General features: G+C 45.1%; 3 protein-coding genes across 3 annotated transcripts; 1 reads left to right on the forward strand and 2 right to left on the reverse strand.

Annotated features, from left to right (window-relative positions):
* Window positions 1-9,445: 9,445 nt before the first annotated feature.
* On the reverse strand, window positions 9,446-13,348 carry LOC118284065. The gene is made up of 3 exons (XM_035606670.2): window positions 12,769-13,348; window positions 11,453-11,817; window positions 9,446-11,344 (listed from the first exon to the last, which is right to left on the reverse strand). The coding sequence occupies exons 1-3, from the start codon at window positions 13,174-13,176 to the stop codon at window positions 11,080-11,082; spliced, it is 1,038 nt and encodes a 345-aa protein (XP_035462563.2). The 5' UTR covers window positions 13,177-13,348; the 3' UTR covers window positions 9,446-11,079.
* Window positions 13,349-13,966: 618 nt separating this feature from the next.
* Window positions 13,967-15,771, forward strand: marveld1 (MARVEL domain containing 1). The gene has a single exon (XM_035606556.2). The coding sequence runs from the start codon at window positions 14,391-14,393 to the stop codon at window positions 14,889-14,891; it is 501 nt and encodes a 166-aa protein (XP_035462449.1). The 5' UTR covers window positions 13,967-14,390; the 3' UTR covers window positions 14,892-15,771.
* A 5,011-nt stretch (window positions 15,772-20,782) lies between these two features.
* Window positions 20,783-23,190, reverse strand: fam32a (family with sequence similarity 32 member A). The gene is made up of 4 exons (XM_035606557.2): window positions 23,036-23,190; window positions 22,426-22,570; window positions 21,278-21,331; window positions 20,783-21,057 (listed from the first exon to the last, which is right to left on the reverse strand). Exons 1-4 carry the CDS (start codon window positions 23,107-23,109, stop codon window positions 20,989-20,991), a joined length of 342 nt encoding a protein of 113 aa, XP_035462450.2. The 5' UTR covers window positions 23,110-23,190; the 3' UTR covers window positions 20,783-20,988.
* Between the last annotated feature and the right edge of the window lie 151 nt (window positions 23,191-23,341).

The following is a 23,341-nucleotide window of genomic DNA, read 5'->3' on the forward strand; positions in this document are numbered from 1 at the left end:
GAAATGAGGCAATGAGCCCTGCAGTTATGCAATTGCACGCTGGCGAAGGTAAACCACCGGCTATGCTCTGCTGGCGTCAGCGATCGGGGTTTGAGAGCTTGAGATCTCTCCAATTGTATGAAGACAAACTGACAGATCTAGGCTGCAAACGCTTCTTTTCTCTCTTCACGTAACTTTACGTGTTCCTACCCTCTCTGCGATGGAAGCACAAGCAAAGTTATGAATGAATGAAGCCGCACGTACGAAAGACAGAGAGCTAATGACAAAATAAGTAATAACGTTTGCTTGAGGACCCGTGATGATGCATGTCCCTCGTCCATCTTTGGAAGACATCGGAGCCACTGCCCCAGAGAGGGGGGGGGGGGGCACTGAGATTTCCTGCTCTGCCCACAAATGTCATAGAAACCCTGAAGATTTAATTAAGCCTCATTTCCCTCACGCTGCTTTGTGCCATGTGCCTCTCTCTCTCTCTCTCGCTCACTCTCTCTGCAGCATCACATCTCTCCGTCTCCGAAATGAACCTTCATGTGTAAAAAAAGTCCACGCTGAGTGAGGTTGACACTGTGTGTGTGAAAAAGAACCAGGCTGCATGCATGCATGAGCACGCTGGTGGGTTCACATCACCCGAGCTGCGAACGTGAGCCGCGAGCGGGGGTCTTCTGACACGATTACAACCCTGGATCCTATCCGTAACACAGGAACTTGGTCTGCTCACGACAGGAGAAGAGAAATAAACCTGGGAGAGAGTTATTTGTCCTTGCTAACATAAATTGCACCTGTCACCCGAGCATTTGGGTTTTAGTCACATCAATATGCATGTAGCTCTGACGGGCTTGGCGCTCGAGAGAACAAGAAGACATGCAGGAAGCTTTTTCCCTCTTTGACGCCGAAAGTTACCTCGATCTCCTCCGTGCTTCCTGACCCCTCAGCTGCACACCTCTCTGCCCCCGCCTGAGATTCTGAAAGGACCACCCCACGTGATTTACAGTAAACTGGTGACTTCTGCCCTTTTGGCCCGCCGTTGCCATCTCCAGCGTGGGACCCGGCTGAATAATTGAACAGTGAACGAAAAGATTCGTGAAGAGGTTGGCTGCCAGAGCCCTCCGGGGCCCCGCTGCTCAACACAACTCTGCAGAAAGTGTGAGAGAAAGCCATAAACTCATCCATATTTACTGTCTCCTCACATCCCTGTACGGGGGGAGTGTTGTGCACTTCAGTGCCCGCGTGAAACATAGAGGTGTTTCCAAATTACAAAACGAGCCTCAATAGCTTTCGAGTGACGAAGCGATTCCAGTTTCAGGCTAAAACAGCATATGGTGGGACAATGCTGTCGAACAAGCAGAACTTTCCAGCAGCATGTTGAGGAGAATGTGTGTGTACGTGGGAGACAGCAGAGGGAGGTGAAGACAGAAACTATGACAAAAAAGTGCGACAGTAGAGAATGCAAGAGAATGGTTGCATAAACATTCAGTCACTGTGGTGTAGCTAAATGCAGCTTTTAACTTTTGTGAACCTATGATGTCAACCTTCAAAAAAAGTTTCAAGCATCAATTTTGAGGATGTCAAACTTCTTCCCTAAAAGTAAAGAATAAGACGTTTATCCTGAGAAGCAGCAAAGTCTAAGAGTACAGCCACGCAAGTCAGGACAGTATCACAAATATCCCTCGAGGGGCTTTAAAATCTGCACAGCATATGACATATTCTGTTACGGCATCGATTCAGATGGAGAAAAACTCTCCAGAATATTGTTGTTGTTGTTGTTGTTGTTGTTTGTTAATTTTATGAAGCATTAAATATTAAAAATGTTTACGAAAAAGTACAACTTATGATTTGGATAAAAAAAGCTTACATTGTGCAACACAGAATGATGATCTTTCTTTAGTTTATTAAAATAACCAAAGAACATCCAGGTACTAATAAGATAACAGGACACATACAGTACAACACCTGAATGCATCTTCCTGCAACTGAGTGTGTGTGTGTGTGTGTGTGTGTTTGTGTGTGTGTGTGTGTGTGCGTGCTAGCAGGACAGCTGAAATAGATAATAGAATCGATAAAGGTTTCTTCTGCACTATATGCACGAATGGAAACTGGTGGAAATAAAAAAACATTCTGAAAACTATCAAAGATCACCATGTCATAGATGTAATAAGTACTTTTATATAATTAACAAATGAGCACATTGTCATTATAATGGCTTGTGTTGATCTAAGTGGCACACAAGGGTGCACCAGATGTATACAGTTAGAGAACCGCCGCTTTAAACGATTTATTCAAAATGCACAACACCGTTGACAGACATTTTCGAATATTTCCAACCTGCCCTCAGCGAGTGAGCATATTCAGTGTCGCTCTGAAACGAGGACACCACACTGAACCGGCTGCTGACTGGCACTGAATCACATTACATTGTTGTTTATCCGATTTCAAGAGCCATTCATTTTGCTTCTATTCTTTTTCTTTTTGTGAAACGATATGTGAAAATCAACAATTACGAAGCCCTGAGTGGCAAGACATTGTTGCTGCTGTTTTGATTCAGGCAGGAACGCAGTAGTCACACAAGGTGGTCTGAACACAATGAAGAGCCATTTCCACAATAAACTCAAATAAAGGCTGCAAACATCTTCAGGGCCTAAGTGAGTAGAGACGACAAAGACACTGATAAGGACGAACGCTTATGGCGATAGTTTGCTATTCCTGGAAGCGCCGTGAGATGACCCCCACCTCCTCAGTCCTCACGTCACACTGTACATCTCCTGCTAATGTCCTGCTAATGTCTAATATTGATGCAGCTCACTAAGAGCTACAGGATGATAAAGTAATAGTCATAATTAATGCAAGGATCCATTAGGGCCATCTCAAGATGTCATAACACATCATGACAGTCCAGAGATCCGAGGCGTTAAACTGGGTCCCACCAAAGGTGAGGCAGGTTGAACTGGGACACGACCCGCTGTCTTTCCAAAGGATTTTTTTTCCAAACGACAAACCGTTCCCCGAGGCCCCCGCGTGGACAAGTGAACAAGCCGCTGGCGCGCGGACATTTCTAACAAGGCTTCTCAGTTCAGGTCGAGCCCTCGTCTGTCAGTCATTTATAATACTGACCGCTTTTCTTTTCTTTTCTCCTCATAACACAGCACACCGCTCACAACCGATTACCAGTCTCCCTGTGTGATATGTGACACTCTGCAAACCTAGGCCCTTTACTGCTGTTTAAAAAGCCATTTTTTGGCACCAACCACCCACTTGTCTTGCACAGCCGCATCTCAAATGAATTCCCCCTCTCCCAAAGTGACAATGTCTGTGGGGAACTGCGCTCAGACATATTTGCATCTGTGGCATTTGAATTAGCCCCTTTGAAGAGACTAATGTGAATGCAAAGTGATGGGATGAGGGAGATGTCTGCGAAAGGTGCAGGGGGTTTTCATCCGCCGCGCACACTCTTTGTGTCCTCATCGGATCGGGGGGGAGTGAGAGGGCTGCAGGGGTCTTTTTCCATTAAGGATCGTGTTCGCTTAAAACCTCTGCCATGTCCTCCCTGGGAGATACAAACCGACTTCAAAGGTGTCGGTGGAAACAGCCTTAACAGGGTTCTTTACTTGGGCCTCCGTCCTTTTAAGTGCTGGCATAACATTCATACAACACACGCGCGCGGACACACACGTGATTCTGTCACTCCTGTTCCAACTCCTGAATTTAGTAGAACGTCTGTATATGACAAGCAGAGCAGTCGGTAATATGTAGCTCCCTGCACATGTGGAATTTATCTACAACAAGAATAAGAGTCTACGTTTTCAGTTATAGTGCAGCTAAATGGTAACGTCGGCAAGTTAACACGCGCTAATCAGCACAAAACCCAATGAGCAGCCGAGGCTGATGGGAATGTGATGATAAGAATAAGTGTTGGCCAAACGCCAGAGGAAGAGTCAGGGGGTTCCCCAAAGTTGGTACAATTCATCCTGAGAGGGACATGGACTAATAATTGAAATGCATCAAATGATTATCAAATAACCTCGCTCGAAAATTACAAATATGAACTAGGTGGTGGCACTGGAGGAAAAGTGGGGGGATCGCCACAATCATCAGGATTCATTGTCTTATAGGACCGTGGATGTCGGTCAGACCTTTGGCGGCAGATCATCCAGTAGCTGTTGAGATATCTCATCTAGACTGTCAGACTAGCAAAGCTAGAAAAATATCATCAACCCTTTCCTTTCTTTCTATTCATGTTTATACTGTATTTATCTGTTTCTCTAGTCCGACTCCCGACTCTCAGTGGCACATCTATTTAACTGTTTGTATTATGGAATGATAGAAATGTCATTCATTTTCTTCCCTTTTTTGTTTTTCCTTGTCTAATGTACTTGTGACTTTAATCTTTAGCCTGGCATGGGGAGTTTTTGAGTGTGGGTTAAACATAAATATCTGTTGATGTCAATCGTGTGGGAATAGAGATAATTTAGGGAAATAAGGGGGGGGGGGGGGGGTAAGTGATGGACACATTTCTGTACAACTGCTCTTGATGTACTTCATTCTTTTTTTCCCCCACAAGGGTATATTTAAAAAAAAAAAGAAGAGATCTAAGACAAAGCGGTGAAAATGAGCCGCCCCAATACATCACTCGGGTCTGCCTGTGACACTTTGAGTTTCAACTATTCAGCAAAACTTCTCCCTCTGAAAAAAAAAAGGCCTAAATCATCAGAGCCACCAAAGCGCCGCAGAGATGTTTCTGTACTTGTGTGTTTTAGTTCTGCATTCGCATATGTTCTCCCCCACCACCCCTGAGCTTCTGTGGCTGTGACAGACTGTGAAATTCAAAAAAGGTCAGTGAACAAACTGCTCTCGTGCGCTGTGTCCTCCCAATGCTTAACAGATATCATCCTGGGCTACAGGAGGAAAACAAACCTTGAGGAAGACCGAACTGACTCGTGTGCAGCGCAGGGGCGTCGGCTGCATTATTCTAAGGCCGTGCACCCATGCGTGCGGCTGCATGTGTGCAAGCGAGAAGATTCTGCATACACGGAAGCGTGCGCCTGCTTGCCACTTTCTTCATTAACTCCAGGTTATTCCGAAGACTGTTCTGAGCTGAATTATTCAGATGTGCTTCCCCTCTTAGTTCCAACTCAGTGGTACACGTAAATGTGCAATTAGTCCCACTTTATCCCGCTGATCTCTACGCGCACACGCTGCTATTACACATCACAACAAACCGACCCCTGCAACCAGATCCCTGCATTAATCAAGGTAGCGCCACGTCAGGCTGTGCGAGTCACTGGGATGTTTCTCCTGAGTTTTGCACTGATTGTGCCGCGTAGGCTCTGTTTGCACACACGCAGTGAAGTATTGTTAACTACGGTCGAAATGACCACAAAAGCATTAATATGCATTAAACCACAATGGCACCGGAGACTCCCGCACTTCACTGAGCACTGTTTTTTTTTCTTTCATACTATGCAACCAACTCTCCTATGTTAAAATAAAAACTAAAAGTACAGTGTGCGCAGAACTGAAGGTGACGAGGCGCAGGCAACGACGTGATTGTTCTGCCAGTTTCCAGTTTGAGCAGCGACATTCCAACCATAACTGAAACCCCTTCCATTTTTTAAAGCTCCCATTATATACTTTCAGTGTTTTCATTTTACAAAATAAAAGATTGTACAAACAGATATAATGATTGCAAGTGGTACTAGCATGACAGTGTTGACTGTCCATGCTGGGAATATGTGTTTAGACAAAACCCAAAAAGTGGAAAAGAAAAAATTAAAATTAAGAATCTAATATTAAAAATATGAAGTACAAGAGGAAACAGGCCCTTTAACTTAAAGAGGGAATACTGTAGATTATTTAGGTTTTAAAACATAATAGGTCTGCTCATTTAATATGGGAATATTTTAAGGCCACAATTTATAAATATGAACCAGGGCATGGCAACATTTTTCCACGCACAAACTGATGGTCACTGATCAGAAAAACAACAAACTGGTTCCGTGACAAAAAGGAAGAACGTGGGTTGAAATAAAAGACAAAGAACATGGGTCTTTACATAATCATCTGACACAGGACATTACTTGTTAAGGTACAGTCGAGGTTGCTATTAAAATTCCTTCCTCTGCGAATGGCCCGGGCTGCAACGTAATGTGATGTGAAGTGAAGTCGGCCCAACGCGTTCATCCACGGCCCAGAACAGCCCACGAGGCAGCGGAGCATGGAGGCAGACAGAAAGGTCTCAGACGTGGTAAAGCAGTTTGACCTTGCGCGTGAGGATTCAAGGCACTGGGGTTGAAGTCCATTTTGGCATCAGTGGCCTCAGAGACAGGGTCAACTTTCATTTCGTGACCAGTGCCGCTAATTCAGCTGGAACTGAAGTCTTCTTTTTTTTTACAGTTTCAGGAAAATGTTCTTTCTTTCACGTCAATAAAGCCATTTTTCATTTCGAGAAGTTCAATGAAAATGTAGAGTTTTTGCCCTTGAGTTCCTTTATATAAAGTCAAACCTGAAAGAAAAAAAAAAGGTGCTGGCCCCTGCTCAGTATTACGCTCTTGTTAAATCCTGTTTGATGTTCAGCGATCACCTCACAGGGGGGAAGGGAAGAAGCGGTGCCGTGCCTGTGTTTCTAGACTGCCGAAGCAAACAGGCGCCGGAGCTGTACAGTACCGAGACTAAGAACAAAGCCACACAATGACATAGAGGAAGGAATAACAATGAGTGCTGTGCCGCAGTGTTGTGTGATTCTACAGTGAACAAAGACACAAAGTGTGTGAGTGTGTGTGAGTGTGTGTGTGTGCGTGCTAGGGATTATTATCAGAGCACGGGAAGCATGAACTGTATATATTATTTCACTAATTACTATTCTGAGCTCTAATTACAATGCAGCAAGGACACGTTCAACTCTCAGATCCTTGCACGTGTAAAAGAAAATCTCTGCATGAGGCCTCTGTTGTCAATCATGCACAGATCCAGACACAGTTGGCTTCGTCTCCCAGTCTTCTCCCTTTGAAAATCTGATCTGCAGAACCGTGCTCTCCGTGGAGCTGTCGCTCTCTATGTTCATCTGTCGTCAGGTTTGCCTCCTTGACTCATCCTCGCTAAAAAAAAAGAAAAACTCTGGAAAGCAATGGCAAACGAAAAAACGAGACGGGCACGTTGGAAATAAGTTTCTGTTGAATCGGCGTCACAAAAACGTTGTTGTCCATCAACAGTGACAGTTATTTGGCTGATTTAGGAAGTAGGCGGCAGAGTTAATCTAATTTACGACCACCGAGGAAGAGGATTTGATCGAAATGCTAAAGTAAATCCAAAGTTGATGGTCCACTGAAGTCTACAAGGTAGAGTATGTAAAGGGGAGGGGAGGGGGGGCATCCCTCTGCACATTTTCTCCATTTTGGGGCTACAGACAGTTGTCACAAAGCCCCAGTGGTCGGCACAGTACGAAGCACCACTGGCCTGATCCATCATATGTTTTCTGGACAGATGGGTTCACGAGTGATCAGCGAAAAATGTGCACATCTCTCTGTACAAATGCTGGAAGGAAGTCTGTTGAACAGGGAACAGGACAGGATATCCAACCATTTTGTATGCTTTACATTTTACCTTATTAATTCTTTTTTACTTCAAAGCCAGAAATACATGCGCCATTCCAAAATTCCCTAAAACACAGAAAAGCCTGCTTCAGTCATTTTTCGTCACCACAATGGGCTAATGAACTAGAACTAATTTGGGAAGCATAAAGATGTTGATTTATGTGCGTGTAACTTAGAAAACTGCTTTGATGTGCATGTTGTCTAAAAGGCAAAAAAATTAAAAAAAATTACACCACAAAGAAATCTCCTCTTTGCCACCGCAGTGATTTTGTGTCCAGAGCTATGACGGCTCCGGGTACAGCACTCAGCAGGATTGGAATCTTTTTCTGCAACTCTGTTATAATTTAACCTAGTTTCAGACGCTGGTTTTCAAACTCATTGTCTTAATAACTCATTTAGTTATATGTGAGCAAAAATGTGATTATTTCCAACGTGTAAAGATGGTGATTCTCAAAGGTATATGGGTCACCCGACATCCTGGTGCACCCCCAGAAGACTAGGTCAAGTGGGCCTTGGTGACCTTAACTGACTCTGGGATCACTACCACGTCCGAGAAAACTGTACTCACTTTCCACCTCTGACCTTGATGGTGACGAGTGAGCTGGGCCTGCAGGCAAACCACTGAATCTATAGCTGCAGATGAATTATTGCTGGGTCATCTAACGACATCTCATCTATAGTCATAAGATTCATGGAGTGAATGAACAGCTGAGATAGCGTACAGTATGCCGCACAGGCTCTGAAATGAGGTTTTTTTCGGTGCAGCGAGCTTACATTAACACAAGGTGAGGAGCTCGGCGAATCGAGGATTATCCTCGGAGCCAATCTGCTGCTTTTCCCTGTATTGGGCGAGTCAGCTGAGGGTTCACCTGTGAAGCCGCCCTACAGGTGCCTCCGCATTCCATCGCAACGGGGCCAGGCACTGCAGAGCAGATCCAGGAGTTTGTTCTGCAAGGTGACCCGTCAATCCCTTGGCATCGCCCAGGAGCCGGAGGGAAATTGATGGGGGCACCTGTAGGGAGGGGCAATGCTGGTGCAAATATTCTACTCTAAATGTCATCTGGAAAATAAAAAAGTCATTCCTATGTATCCCAATCGTCTCAAACAGCGTCTGGCTCCTAGGTGACCTAAGTGGGCAGTGAGAACCTGGATGGAAGGATGGATACGGTTACATTTACATATAGTGCATGCACAGGTTAGTTATTATGGTGTAACGTTGCCTGAGTCTTCCCTATAAGCTCAATAGACTATTCTGAAATTGAATTTCTAGTTGTCTGTGGTAAAATGTCATGCACGAAAAGTATGGTTTCTTTATTGACGCCGACTGGTTTTCTCTTCCAAAACAAAACCTATTGTGCCATCTAGTGACTGCAAGGTGGGACACATTATGATCTCATATACAGACATGACCACTGGAGGGTAGCATTTGTTTCTTGTAATTTTTACGGAGCGTGTTGCGTACAGCGGAGAGCTGTCAATTTTATGTCATTTGTCATTTAAATGTAATTCAAACTGCAATTTCTATCAATATGGAGAGGGAGAGTACATGTAATATTCTTCTATTCATCATAATCCTCATTCAAAACTGCTAGACAGGAGCCCTTGAGCAAGGCACTCAACACTAAACTGGACACTGGGCAAAAGCTGCAGCTCCTGGGTGTGGATGTGTGTCAGCTGCATGTGTATGATGTAAGCTGGATGTAAGTTCAATTTTAACTTATCAATAAATGTGTTAATTAATTCATTCTAAGCTATTCAGCTGTTATTTTGTACTATTGTACTTTAACAAGAAGATTTATAAATCTAAAAATGGTCATGGTGTTATTGTAACTATTTATTTATATAGAAAGAAAAGTAAACAGACAAACGATACAAATACTCAGTTCTTTATGACCATAAATCTAAAAATCATACATCCAAACAGTATTATCAAAAAGCATCATCAAGTTTTCAGCAATCTGATGAGGTTGGTGACACTATAGTCTTTCGTAGGCACAGTGGCTTTTCACACTGTTACCATGTACATTTTAACAACGACAGTTCCATTTCAAGTTCTTCTTTCCCTGAACAGTGACGGCCATTTTGACTATGGCCTTTAGGTTTGGTCTCTAGGCAGATTTGACCTGGCGATGCTTTGCTTACCACCAGATGAGAACCAGCTACTGAGACCTGGTGCAGCTGTCAAACAGTATGTAGTAGTGTGTATTTTTGGGAATATATTTCAATATCTCACAATGACTACCATTGTTCTTATTGCACTCTTACCCTTTTACATTGTTGTGTAACATGACATATCGAACGTATGTCAAACTTCTGTGGCTCCAGTTAGTGTGAATACAAAAATCAAAGAAGTTAACATCTCTTCACGCCACAGTATATCATCTCACTCAAGTATATCTACATACATATGGCTTTGTGTATGATACAGGACATGGACACAGCTATTTATAAGTACAGTGTAGCCATACAGCATAATATCAGTGCTTTCAGTCTGATAAATGCCAAGTTAATGAATATAGGAACATTTTAACACCACATGCGCTTATATTGGTCCCCTATAAGCCTCGTTCTCACCATGTTGTTCTTTTGGCCACCCGGAAGCGTTTTCTTTCACGGAAAAATGACAATTGGATTTACAGCACAAAGAAGCTGCGTCGACCATTGCGTAACCTAAACAAGGAAGAGAACAGCGTTCTCCCGGTATGGAAATGGCAGACAGGGGGAACAGCCGGATTGACAAATGAACAACTCAAACTCACAAGACAAAAAGAATCCCGTTGACGGAGGAACAACGGGATTAAATCAGTAAGTGACACAACCAGCCTTCTTATTAATACTACCGGAAATTTAAATTGGGGTTATTTTTTTCAATTGATTTTAACAGTTTTTTCTGCTTTGGACGTAGCCAGGCTGCTGGCATTGAGTTAGCCATGATGCCAACACTGCCACTAGCTGCCAGGAAATGAAGGAGGAGCTTCTCCTCCATTATGTGCAAAGTGGTGTTGACAACTTCCTGTGTCCTTTCCGACTTCTTACTACTCCCCACCGGGATCCGCTAGGGCACACGACAGTTGTCTGTTGCCGCTCAACTTATTTTCCCCACGATTACAAACTTGTTCACTCTCGGTTTACGCCACTGAACGACAAAACTACTCAAAAGTCACATCGCTGTTCATAATTATAAGTATGCATGGTCAGTGATGGTGGTAGAAAGCACATAAGGCCATTTTTTGGAGAGCAGCAACCACAATATAAAGTTGTGCAATGGGAGCCAGTCGAGAGGCTCGTGTTGTCTACATTATTTAGGTGGAGACGTGTTAGTGCAGCACCAGTGTGCCGGCCATCTGATCTCTGCCGTTTAAAGACCAGAGTTAGTATTTGTTCCCATGTTGCTCTTCCCTGAAGATAATTCAAGCTCGCTCTGGCAACTGAACACATTAGGACAGTGGTGAGACAAACAGGTTGTTAAATGCTGGTTGGTAGGCAGACATACAGTCAGTCAGTGGAGTATTTGGTGGAGGTATCTCTCGGGGTCACTCTCTCCTCCTCCTCCTCTCCTCAGTCCCGAGCCGACCCGAACTGGTCTCTCAGACGTCCCTGCGAGGCTGCGGCGCTCACTCGGTACCGCCGTGGCCCTCGCACATCTTCCTGTCGCCCCCGCGGCGGGATGTCCGCGTGGCTCTGGACCGCCGTGTGCCCCTGCCTCCGAGTCAGTCTCCTCTCCTGCCTCACTTCCCTGGCTGCTCAGTGAGCTCTCCCCGATCCTTGAACAACAGTGAGGGGTTTTGTTAAAACAGCATAAAAACTACAAAAGCAATTGAAAGTCATTGTGTTAAATATTGCGAATGAATGCGAAAATGTGTGTTTTCTACCTGAGGTGATTGAAGGCGCGTAGCCAGTGCGAGCCGAGAGCGTCTCTCCCGTTAGCCCTCGGCCCTCTGCGGTGACTCCGGGTCCTCAGTCCGATTAAGGCCTGAGCCAGTTCGGCCTCGTCTCTGTGGCCCCAGACCACCTGGGCCCTCTGCTCCGCGTCCTGGTCCCCCGCCGCCTTGAACAGTCTCTGGAGCTGACAGAGATTCACGTTGCTGAAGATGTTCCCCGAACCGGCCTTCCTGCACCTCCTCTCGGCCAGCCGCCACAGCGGGGAGGGGCCCGCGGCCATGGGGGGCGGCGGGGCTGCGGGTCCAGTGTCCATCCGGAGGAACGCGGGGGAAATGTGGCATGCAGTGACTCTCCTCTGTGCAGGGGAAGCGAGAGTTTCAGCTCATTGGGATTGGTTTTCGCACAGTGAAAGATGCTTGAGACTCAACATTGGTGTTTAGCCACGAAAAAAAACAAACAACGGCAGAACGTGCGTCACAACACCTACGGACACCGGTGAAACCCCGCTCGTCAGCCGCGGGTCTCCTGCCCTAATTCTTTAATCCTACTTTAGGAAGCGAGTGACGAGCTGTGCTCCAAAGCCCATTCAACTGCACATGGTAACTTTATCTCTCACATATGCGTTTAAGTGGGACACCAGCATAACTGAGTGAGCGAGGTCACCATTACATGTGGGTCAGCAGCCCTATAGTTTCCACTGAAACCACTTCACTTTTATTTTGTTTGGACAAAGGACAATCATCAGTCCACTTACGAGCTTCCAGTGGCACAGATGCTTAGTTTGCACAAAGGCAAACTGCACAAAGGCAAACTATCAAACCTATGATAAAGAGCAGGAGATATGCCTTTTTTTAAATGTCAAAGTTCTCAGTGACCCTCATTCAGCAGGATCTCCCCAGTGCCACATCTCTTACTTTGAACATTATGTTGTGCTTTGTTACATGACGTATTATTAATCATTACAGGGGATACCTACCCAGGGATATGAGGGGGAAAGCAACAGTACATTGCAATCAACTTATATAAGCAAGAATCCACATGATCGTGTACATGACTCTTTAACAGGAAGCTCCTTGTTTATCTGCATTAGAAGTATTTGTCCTTCAACAAACAGGACTGGCTGCTTGGTGAAGAACAAACTGCACAAACACCGGATCCCTTGCAAAACTTCACTAGATTGAATCACCCTTCATGTGTTCGTGTTTTTTGAATATGATATATATATATATACATATACATATACATATACATGTATATACATATATATATATATATAGAAAGACGATGCACTGGTTGAACAACTTACCGTGTGGACACGATCTGCTCGGTGGTGTCGCTCCGCTGCGGGTGGGAGGCAGTAAACACGGGGTCCCGTGGGAGTCAGCTGCTCACCCGAGGCTCGACCCGGTGTATCCAGCGAAGTTTTATTGTCCTTATCGCATCGCAGCTCCGTTCCGACACCGCGGCGGCTGACACGCAGGAGCTCGGTCCGTTTACGCAGCCTTACCTCCAAAACAAATGTCTGTCCTTGAGCACCGCCGTCTCTCGCAGACCGGGGGGGGGGGGGGGGGTTGTCGAAGGACCAATCAGGACAGCGCTTTGCTCGGGGAGACGTTTCGTCTCGACCAATGGCGGGGCTGGGGAGGGGGAGGGGCCGTGTGTGGCGGCTGGCCCCGCCCCCTCCTGGCCACGTAGCCGCGTGTGCGCCCGACATCCATTGACGTCAGTGATCCCGGCGGGCACGTGAGGCCCGTCTGTCATTTGCAGGAGAGGAGACGTAACATGTGAGCGTCCCGCGGCGAAACACGCACACGGGGTGACGCATGTGGCACACCGGGGCCGCGCGCGCGCACAAACACACACACACACACACACACACACCTCGCGTTGTTGTTGTCTCACACACACACACACCTCGCGTTGTTGTTGTCTCACATACGCACGCACACACACACACACACACCTCGCGTTGTTGTTGTCTCTCTCACACACACACACACACCTCGCGTTGTTGTTGTCACACACACACACACACACACACCTCGCGTTGTTGTTGTCACACACACACACACACACACCTCGCGTTGTTGTTGTCACACACACACACACACACACCTCGCGTTGTTGTTGTCACACACACACACACACACACCTCGCGTTGTTGTTGTCACACACACACACACACACACCTCGCGTTGTTGTTGTCACATACGCACGCACAGCGCTTCTTCCTTCGTCAAATGGGAAAAACCACGAACCACGTGTCCATATCTGTTTTTGTTACTGCTGGCTCTTGCACACGCGCCTTCCCACTTTTCACAAAAGCCACTTTGGCTCAGAAGAAAAGGCCGGGGGGAGGAAGGGTCACGCAGCCCATGGGGGGGGGGGGGGAATTCAGCAGCAGATGAGTGGACATGGACGCATCCAGCAGCCAGCCGGCCGGCAGAGGAGGAGCAGGTTTAGGGTTACAGGCCGCCCCTTCCCTAGCGCCCGGCCCCCCCCACCCCCCTCCCCCCTCAGCACAGATTCAACAGAGGAAACGGAAAAGACGAAACATACGAGAAGGTTTTTCATTTCAAAACCCCGGGGCTGTGGAAAGAACGGAGAGTTTTGCCCCTTTTTTCTAATTCCTGAACTGCTTGACTTCGTCGTCACATCGCAGATCGCCACTTTAATTCCACTTGTATCTTTTTCTTTCGCCACATCTTTTTTTTTTTTTTTTTTTGTCCTCTCCCCCAGCTGTTTGCAGCTGGCAGAACGCACCCGCCCTGTTCGGGGGTCCGACAGTGACCGGAGGAGGAGAGAGAGAGAGAGACAGTGACCGGAGGAGGAGAGAGAGAGAGAGAGACAGTGACCGGAGGAGGAGAGAGAGAGAGACAGAGAGAGAGAGAGAGTCAGAGAGAGAGAGAGAGAGAGAGAGAGAGAGAGATGCCACCCCAACCCCCCCAGCCGCCGCAGGTGAGGAGGAACATCCTGAAGTTCCTCAAGAGCTTCCCGGGAGTCGCGCGGATGCTGCAGATCGCGTTCGGCGCCGGGCTGTGGGTCACCATCGCCGCCCACAAGTACGAGGGCTCCATCCACTTCGTGCTCTTCGTGGCCGTGCTCTTCTGGCTCCTCACGCTCGCCCTCTTCTTCGTCACGCTGCTGGACAAGCAGGACCTCGTGCCGCTGCTGGGCGGCGAGCGGTGGCCCGCCGCCAACCTGGCGCACGACGTGGCCGCCGCCGCGCTCTACCTGCCGGCCATCGGCGTCATGATCTACAAGACGGAGCGCAACGCGTACTGCAACCTGGAGCAGTACAAGCACTTCTGCCTGTACAAGATCTACCTGACGGCCGCCGTGTTCGCCGGCCTGTGCTGCGTCGCGTACCTGGCGTCGCTCGTGTACGGCGCGTGCAGGAGGTGTCGCGGCGAGCAGACGATCATCTGACGGGGCCGAGGTGCCATGGCGACGGGAGGAGAGGGAGGAGGGGAGGGGAGGAGAGGGAGGGTATCCACAGCAAGATGAGGAATAGTTAACTCCACTGTAATTTAACTCAACAGCTTCTCTGATTTCAGCTCGATCGCCCTTGTCCCCATCGCACCAAACTCTCTGAGGCAGCATCATTTTTTTTTTTTTAAAAAGAAGAAAAAATCACTCTGTGGCCTTATGGAAACATAAGCAGCCTTTTAGAGGCCTGTAGATGTGAGTCTGTAGGGGGAAATTATTATGCCTCTTTACTAAGATGTCGGTGTCCAAGTTGTGGTTTAGGCCTTGCCCTCGCCTCCTTGAAGTTTATTATTATAGTTTTGGTTTTTTTGTCCAGTAATTTAATGTCATTTTCCTTCATACCAGAATCATTATGATATTCCTGTATGGACTTATTATAGTGGGTACTCACTGAGTTTACAGTACGATGCCTTAACGTGTGTTTTGTAGATTTGTGTTGGTACTAGTCCATCTGAAACCACACATTTTGAAACAGGTGTTTTTTAATAATGATTTATTTTCATCACCTTTTTTAAAAAAAAGAATATATATATTTTTTATCTGTTTGTGTTGTTTTTTTCTATGAAAGCAAACTATCCTGAGCAGTTACCTAAGCGTGATGGACTACTACACATGCGGACGTCCCTTTGACAAGCTCCGTCTTTGTTTTGTCTCAACTAAAACAGTTTTTATCAGTGGCCTCTGTCAGAATGCTGTATACTCAACAAGGTTGTGACAACAATGTGTATGCTAAACCAAAAAAAAAATCCTCAAGTGTTCCTTGTGTAAAGCCAAAGAGCAAAAAAAAAAGGAGAAAGAATAAAGAGCAGTATAAGTCAGAGACAGTGGGGTGTTTCTTTGGAATGGTAATCATTCTTTTTTTTTTTTTCCTGGAATATGTTTGTAAAATACTTGAGTACTTCATTTGCAGAAAGAGCTGGGCGGTGTGCACAAGTTGTGCCATTGGTGGCGTTTCCCAAATGAAACACAGATTTAGAGAGAAGACAACGGAAGCCCCCAGGAACTTCCTGTTGGGAGATTAAAAAAAGCCCTGGCCAATCAGCAGAGATCATTTAAAAGCCACTTAACCACATGAAAGACACAGATCCTTTAACCTTTGACCTGCAACCTTGACAACGACAGAGTCATGCACGATGAGTGTGCTATATGATAGAATGTGTGTGTTGCACAAGCGCAATCCTACTTCTGGAAACGTGTGCGTGCGTGCGTACGTGCGTGATGTCTGTGTAATAATCTGGGAAACGGCTTGTTCTTACCGGAACAGTCTGTCGGGGGTTCTGGAGGTGGGCTGACTTTCAGCCAATGAAAGCACAGCCGAGCAGCGGAACATGATTCAGTGTCTCATCTATTCCAGTCAGTGTGCAGTTGTTAAGAACATACAGCAGGCAATTTGCTTCACCAGCACCTGCAGCCCCAGTGTGACCACCCCACTTGATTTGCCTTTATACAGTATGTAAGAAAGAACCATTACAATGTGTGTAATTCTTTCACAATTTTTCTAGTTCTGCTTTCCACACTTGTTGCAGGATTGTGGTGAAGCAGGATGCAGCTTACAGCGCTGAATGCATGAGCAGATTTTTCTTGCTGTTGTCCTTTTTGGGGCATTGCTCTCCTCCTGCACGCTTCCTGGAAAGGAGAATAGGGGATTAGGTGTCGTCCAGAATAACATTCAACAATCATAGCCAGGCAAACAAAAACTAAAAAGCACAAATAAGAGTTTAAAGCAGCAAATATACAGAGCCTTTGATTGCTCCCAAAAATATACACACTGTTTTAAACGTGTATCCTCGATTTATTCAGTGCCTGCTAAAATGTGACCACGTACAGAGACGGCTCAAAATGCAAGGAGGGGAACTGAAATTGTCGACGTATTTGTATTCAATTGGGGTATTTTATTCAGCTTGTACTTGTGAGATAAACTAAACCAAACTGTGCATGATAATATCCTCCGCCATGCAGTGACAACCAGGAGGAATACAGTGTGAGTGTGTGTGTGTGTGTGTGTGTGTGTGTGTCGAGATCAAGGTGACATCTGTGCCTGAAGTTACAGGAGTGGAGGGGTTAATGTTAACCAGCTGCAGCTCCAGGATATAAATCCAGAACGTCTAAAGGAGGAAAGCAGCCCCCCCCCCCCCCCCCCCCCCCCCCCCCCCCCAAAAACACACACGTTCCCGTCCACCCTCTCCCCCTCTGAGGTTTCCACAGAAGTGTTGTCCTGTCCACGTGTCGGTGTCTGCAGAAAAACACTGCTGTGTACAGCCAGACGGAGACGGTACACAACAGCCCTGTGTGCGGCATAAACAAAGCACAGAATCCAGGACTCAGGATTTTGGATATTGAAAGTATAACCATGGTGAATCATTTCAGTGTTGGAGGGCTCACAACCAAGGCATATGCTGACAATTAAGGCCAGAAAAGGATTCTCCACATTTAACCTGAAAGTCTATTTGAGCTTACATTAGCACAGTTTATAGATGCCATGTCTGTTCAGGTTTGTCAGTTTTCACGTGAGCCCGGTTCAAATTCAACCCTGAAATTTTGCATCCGTGTGCCAGTAAGAAAAACCTTTGTAATCACAGGTATCAACGTGATGTTTCACCATTAGAAGGGTGTGGGGGCTAAGTGAAAGTGAGGTTGCTGTGCTCCCCCCCCCCCCCCCCCCAGGCAACTTTTGAGGAGGCATAGAGCCAGGCGGTTCTCTGGAGTGCCAACTGTGTGATATTTACTTTGGTTACTCAACCAAAGAGACATTTCCTGTATGTGCGCTCCCACCCGTCTGCGAGAGACCAAACGTCCAACAGTCATCATAACCTCTCCGAACGGGTCCTCTGGTCCTCGCTGAAAGCATATCGCGGCATACTGTGGCCCATGGACAGATGTGGATGATCTAAAACTCAGTGTTGAAGTCCAACTGGACAACAATGACATGATTGTGACTCACTGCTGTAATGAATGACTGGTGACTTGGAGAGATGGCAAGAATGTCCTTGGTGCTTTTCAGTAAAACAAAAAAAATTCAAATATTACAGATATTTTCATGCACCCAAACCTATAGTGGTGTACAGAACAACGTGGGCCGCAGAACATGATCAGTCAGTGGAGCCTGAGGGAAACAAGCTTTACCAGGGCAGATGTTGCCATCAAAAATAAATAAATAATTAAAAAATCAGTTCAGGTCTTAAAAACATACACATTTTCTGTTATATACCTTGCCTCAATTGCCTCCAGATAAGTTAATATATAGGGTAATGTTTCATTATCGTGACAATTGTTTGCCATTCAGTCACAGGCCACATACACACCACTACATTTTTTTCAAATATTCTCCACACACAAAAAAAGAGAAGAGCGCTGATCTTAAAGGGAGTGAAGGAGGTTTCATCTTTTTTCTCAAATCTGTCCTGAAACAGTGCCGACATTACCGCATGTACATCGGAAGACTTTTTGGTTGCTGCTACTCCTAGTGTGAAGAAATGTGTTTCCTGGTTCCAGTGTAAGTGATGGGGGACAGAATCCATGCACAGTGCTTGTATGTTGCTATCCCTCCTCCGATGGCCAGCAAAGAAACAATGTCTGAAGAGACACAAGTGATGAATGCTTTAAAAAAAAAAGACTCTTGGAAGATACCCTCTTGGTTTGATAAACCTGTTAAAGCCTTGGGATCTTCAGCCGAAGTTTGGAACAGGGTTTTTGTTTACACAGATCAAGGACTTTGAATTTCGTCCCCCACCCTAACATTGTGTCAATTACACCATTATTCTAAGACACATATCCTTTAAGCATTTGGTTGATGCTCGGAATAATTCAACAGGGAATCTTAATAAAAAGCCTTAAAAAATACCCACACTTGAAATCTACCACTCCCTCCTTCTTTTCTCCACACACTTCTGCTCACAGTCTTGTTTTCAGCAGACTCTCTCACAGACGGGAGTGTGGTGCTGCACAGTTTACTGCGCTCAGCCAGGTGTGCTGGTTTGGTTAGGGCCCACTCAGCCATGGTCCGGGGGACGGGAAGGGCCCCGTCTTTCTCGCGATGGAGCGCTTCCACTGGAAAATGGCCCACCAAGAATTTGTGCGGGGCATCCTCAGAGGAAGTGTCCCGTCCTTCCCCAAGTGTGTCTGGCGGATTTCCTGCTGACAGTCCTCGTCCCCTCTCTCATTCGGGAGGCTACATGCATCGTGAAAACACACAGGGACGGGCTCACGCAGCAGCAACCCCCTGTTAACCACACTCTCATCCGATACTGCTGAGATGCACATTCCACTGCAGAGGAGAGGGAAAGAGGGGCTGGGCAAAAAACAGATGGAGACTGGCAGTACAAGTGAACGTGCGAGAGGGGAAGATGTGCAAAAAGGCCCTTACATAAAAAGATCCCAGCAGGAATTTCAGATTGAGATTTCCTGTCTGTGTAAAGGCATAAATGGGCACAGTGTTCCAGGCGTGCAGGGTCCTCTAGGTCTGCCTCTGACACGCTCCGGGTTTATAGTTTCCTATCATCGTGACAGGGATTTACTGATTCCACATCTGTTGCAGCAGCTTTCGCTCAGATGATACTTCTGAATGGGCACAGTGTTCATGTGTTGCGTGGAGGAAATGGCAGCCAGTGGTGAGAGAGGATGATAGCTATTTATAGAGGCTTGAAAATACCACAGCTTCCTTCACTCTGCCAATCTTTAGTCGAGATGCTGAGAGTGTATTACAGCACGAATGAGACTGAGCATGTGAGAAACGGGGTTGTGGCCACTGGGTGGATGAATTCACTAACTTCCTGTCTGACATTTAATGAGTCTTGACATGTCCTAATTGAAACTTACGTTCACATCACTTCTGTTAATCTTCACCTGTAAATGTAACCTCACTGAAACATGATGTTAAAGAGGGAATTAGAAGTGATGTGTAATTCCCCCCCCCGTGACTAAAATCCAAGGTGAAACGCTCTCAAAAAGGGAAACTCTTTCAGGAACAGTGCATCCTCAGTGCAGTGTAAATGGACACACACTGGGAAGTGAAAACAAACATTCTTTCCGAGCGTGGATCATGGTGATCTTGATAATAAGCTCACAAGGCTCTGAACTCTTTCCCGGCAACACTTTTTCCCACCGTCTTCTCACTCTCTCTCTCTCTCTCACACACACACACACAGCTTTAGTAAGGAAAAAAACAGCCACAGGCCCATTGCCTCATCTACATATCCTATTAATAAGATGTATTTAATATTTAGTTTCAGTGTCTCAATGATACACATCAATGTAGTCTATAAAGTATATAAAAAAACCTTTATATAAGGATTTTTAAGATTCATTTCCGGAACGGGTGACGTTCAAAACGTAGGCAGTCACTCACTGTTGAGCTCAATATCCGCTTTGATTTAGCAGTAATATACAAATAAAAATATCCTTCGCAGTTTTCCTTCTGTCTGAATCACCTGTATCTGCATATGCCATTAAATCATAATGTGTTATAGTTGACAAAGCACTGATGGCCACTGGCCAGACTCAGTGAACACGTCTTCATTTTGATATGAACATGACACTTGATTTGATCGACACTTTTCTGTATGTTTAAATTAATTTACTCCTTTAAGGATAATATCTGTTGTCAAACCTACAACAGAAATTGTAAAAAATATGCACCTATCTTGCACATTTTACATTAAACCCCATTCATTTACTTAAATCTACAGATTTTTCTCACATCATGTAATAGTAAGAGGATGCCTCAATATTACTGTTGCCCTCTCCAACTACACATATATCCCATTCATGGTCCCAGACTGCTGGATCCCACTGCATACTGTATTCATGGTGGAAAAAATAACAGACACATTTGCTTTTTGTTTTTTCATTTTATTTTAGACTGTATAGCTTTTTTCAGACATGCTCGGAAGTCAGGACATTGTCCCGAACTTCTCCGGAGGCACTGTATGTAAGAGCGCAAACGTCTGCAAATATACATGTCAAAAAAAGGACTTGCAGGGTTTTTGTTATAAAAAATTAATTTAAAAAGAAAAAAGAAAAAAGAAAATTTTCTCCTCCTCTATTTTGTCCAGCTGACCTTGGGGATATCATAATGTTCTGTCAGGTTGTCCAGGTTGCGATTGAAATCCTGCAGATAAATGAAACAGTAGAAGATGCATTCATTTTTGCCAACATTCATCTGGTAAGATATATAAGAGCATTTTGTGTGCATCTTGGAACATATTAAGATACAGACGAATCTTAATATGTAAAGCTGTATGTTGATCACCCAAATTAATTGACTTGTATAATTGTGCTGCTTTACAAGTTTGTGAATGAGGCTCTGCGAGGTCTGAGAGATGATTTACCTCGACTCTGTGTTTGTGCGTCTTTGACGCTTTGTTCAAGATCCTCTCCATTTGCTGTAAGGAAAGAGATGGAGACATGTTAGCACCATCACTGTCAGTTTAGGCACACTACAAGCACCTTCACAAAACACATCCATTAACCAGACAACATTCAAACACCACTAACTCAAGAAAAAAAAACGTTTCCTGGACATCTTCATTATTTGTGACTGTCGGTGACATAAGACAATATTACACGTTCGCAATACGTCACTTTGATACCAATTACCTGCTGTATGTAAAAAAAACTGAACACAAAGGTTCGTATGTACGCATGTGTATTTTTGTTTTGTTTTACATCATCCCATGTTTTGGGGGTTTATGTAATGCTTCATGTTGTGTATCCTCTCACAACACATCGTCCTGCAACATGAACTTTTTGGAATATTGAACTCCATTTTAGATTGGAAGGGGGCTGATACACATTGTCATTATATGGTTAGTATATACATCTATATCTATATATATATCTATATATATTTATAGATATATACTATGCATTTATATAGCTGTTATCTAGTCTCAACCACCACACAAAGTGCTTTTATCAGGGGCAATTTGTGGCTCAGTGCCTTGCTCAAGGACCCTTTGGCATGAAGACAAATGAAATTTAGCCTCATTAACAACACTGCTGAGCTGACAAAGCAGCTATGGTAGAGCAAGAAGCTAACTAGTAACCTTCTAACCCCGTATGGATAATTGGTTGTTTAAGTTCCACAACAACATTGATGGTTGTGAAGCTACGAGTTCCAGACTTTGTGCGTGTAGTGTCTGTTTAATTGTGTACTATTTCATACGAGCATTATTTGTTCTAACATCAAAACATTACTTCTGTCAATCTGTGCCCAATGGTGATCATTTTTTTTTTTTTGCTGAATTGTGTTTTAAGTACGGGCCTGTATAGTAACATGGTATTGTGGCTGATTGTGGTAAAGATTTGTGATAAGTTTTATTCACAGAGCATTCTGCGCTTTGCGGCTTTGCATTTCACCGCTGCTAAATTTGACATTCACCCATTTTTACTCATTTGGCAATATAATTGGATTTCTACAGCCCAGTGGTACTTCTATGAACTATGCCTCTTTAATTGCTACAGAACAATAACTCACCCTCTTCTCTTGCATCTTGTCGAAGGCCATTTGTGCCGGTGTCCTTTTGTCAACGTATGCGTTCTTGGATTTCTCCTCCTCTTCGTTTTGACTGGCCACGGCCTGCTCCAGGCGCTGCTTGCTCTCCTTATCCTTCTTCTTCTTCCTTAAAAGAAAGGAAAGACGTGTACTCACAGTGAGTTGATACGTACTTGACAGGTGGTCCATAGTGAAACACGTCCACACATGTTGGGACCAAGAGGCTGGGTGAAACAACTCTTTGTCCTACTGAACTTGTACATTGTGTTGAGTAGGTCTGGGATGTTGCGATCGAGTTCAACTCTTCAGTCTTACGCAGTGTGCTGCTCGTGATGTAGTCGCCGCAACCTAGCTAATGTTATACATGTACACTTCTGAATTTTACAGTGAATTCAACTCCGTTAAACCTACATCGTACTCCACAAAATCTCAATCAACGTGACATTAACTCCACAGTTTTCTGTTAGCAAAGTGGCTAACACTAGCCTCGACTGAATACCAAGGGGTTTAAACGGCCGCGAATGGGTATATTTTACCTATTTAAACATGCCGTATTAGACTAAAATATGTTACCAAATACTGAAATACTCACTTTTTCCCAGCGGAAATGTCTCCAATGCCTTTGAATTTCAGGGCGCTCCTCTGGACCTTAGCGTACTCCGACATTTTCTCTGTTGTTGTTTGGCTTCTTCTTCTTCTTCTTTATTATTTGTCACGTTAATCCAAACTCCTTTTTTGTCCCAGTCGGGATCCCATAGAATGGTTTCCCAGTGATCTGATTGGTCAGTGGTTGGACTCGTGACTTCTTTGATCACTTATCTCGAACTCAACCCGCCGATGTCATTGGTGGAGGAATAAAATAGAAAAAACGCACTTTAGCGGATTCTTATTGGATGTA

The sequence above is a fragment of the Scophthalmus maximus genome, chromosome 10, assembly GCF_022379125.1.
Source record: "Scophthalmus maximus strain ysfricsl-2021 chromosome 10, ASM2237912v1, whole genome shotgun sequence".
Classification (NCBI taxonomy): Eukaryota; Metazoa; Chordata; class Actinopteri; order Pleuronectiformes; family Scophthalmidae; genus Scophthalmus; species Scophthalmus maximus.

What these genes read in the sequence shown, in the direction of transcription:
- LOC118284065 (XM_035606670.2), bottom strand. Translation starts at nt 13,176, where the DNA reads ATGTCGGGCGCACACGCGGCTACGTGGCCAGGAGGGGGCGGGGCCAGC. An exon ending in GAGCAGATCGTGTCCACACG is followed by an intron (nt 11,818 to 12,768) that starts GTAAGTTGTTCA and finishes TCCCCTGCACAG; the next exon opens with AGGAGAGTCACTGCATGCCA. An exon ending in CGCGCCTTCAATCACCTCAG is followed by an intron (nt 11,345 to 11,452) that starts GTAGAAAACACA and finishes CTGTTGTTCAAG; the next exon opens with GATCGGGGAGAGCTCACTGA.
- marveld1 (XM_035606556.2), top strand. Translation starts at nt 14,391, where the DNA reads ATGCCACCCCAACCCCCCCAGCCGCCGCAGGTGAGGAGGAACATCCTG.
- fam32a (XM_035606557.2), bottom strand. Translation starts at nt 23,109, where the DNA reads ATGTCGGAGTACGCTAAGGTCCAGAGGAGCGCCCTGAAATTCAAAGGC. An exon ending in ACAAGATGCAAGAGAAGAGG is followed by an intron (nt 21,332 to 22,425) that starts GTGAGTTATTGT and finishes CTTTCCTTACAG; the next exon opens with CAAATGGAGAGGATCTTGAA. An exon ending in CGCACAAACACAGAGTCGAG is followed by an intron (nt 21,058 to 21,277) that starts GTAAATCATCTC and finishes ATTTATCTGCAG; the next exon opens with GATTTCAATCGCAACCTGGA.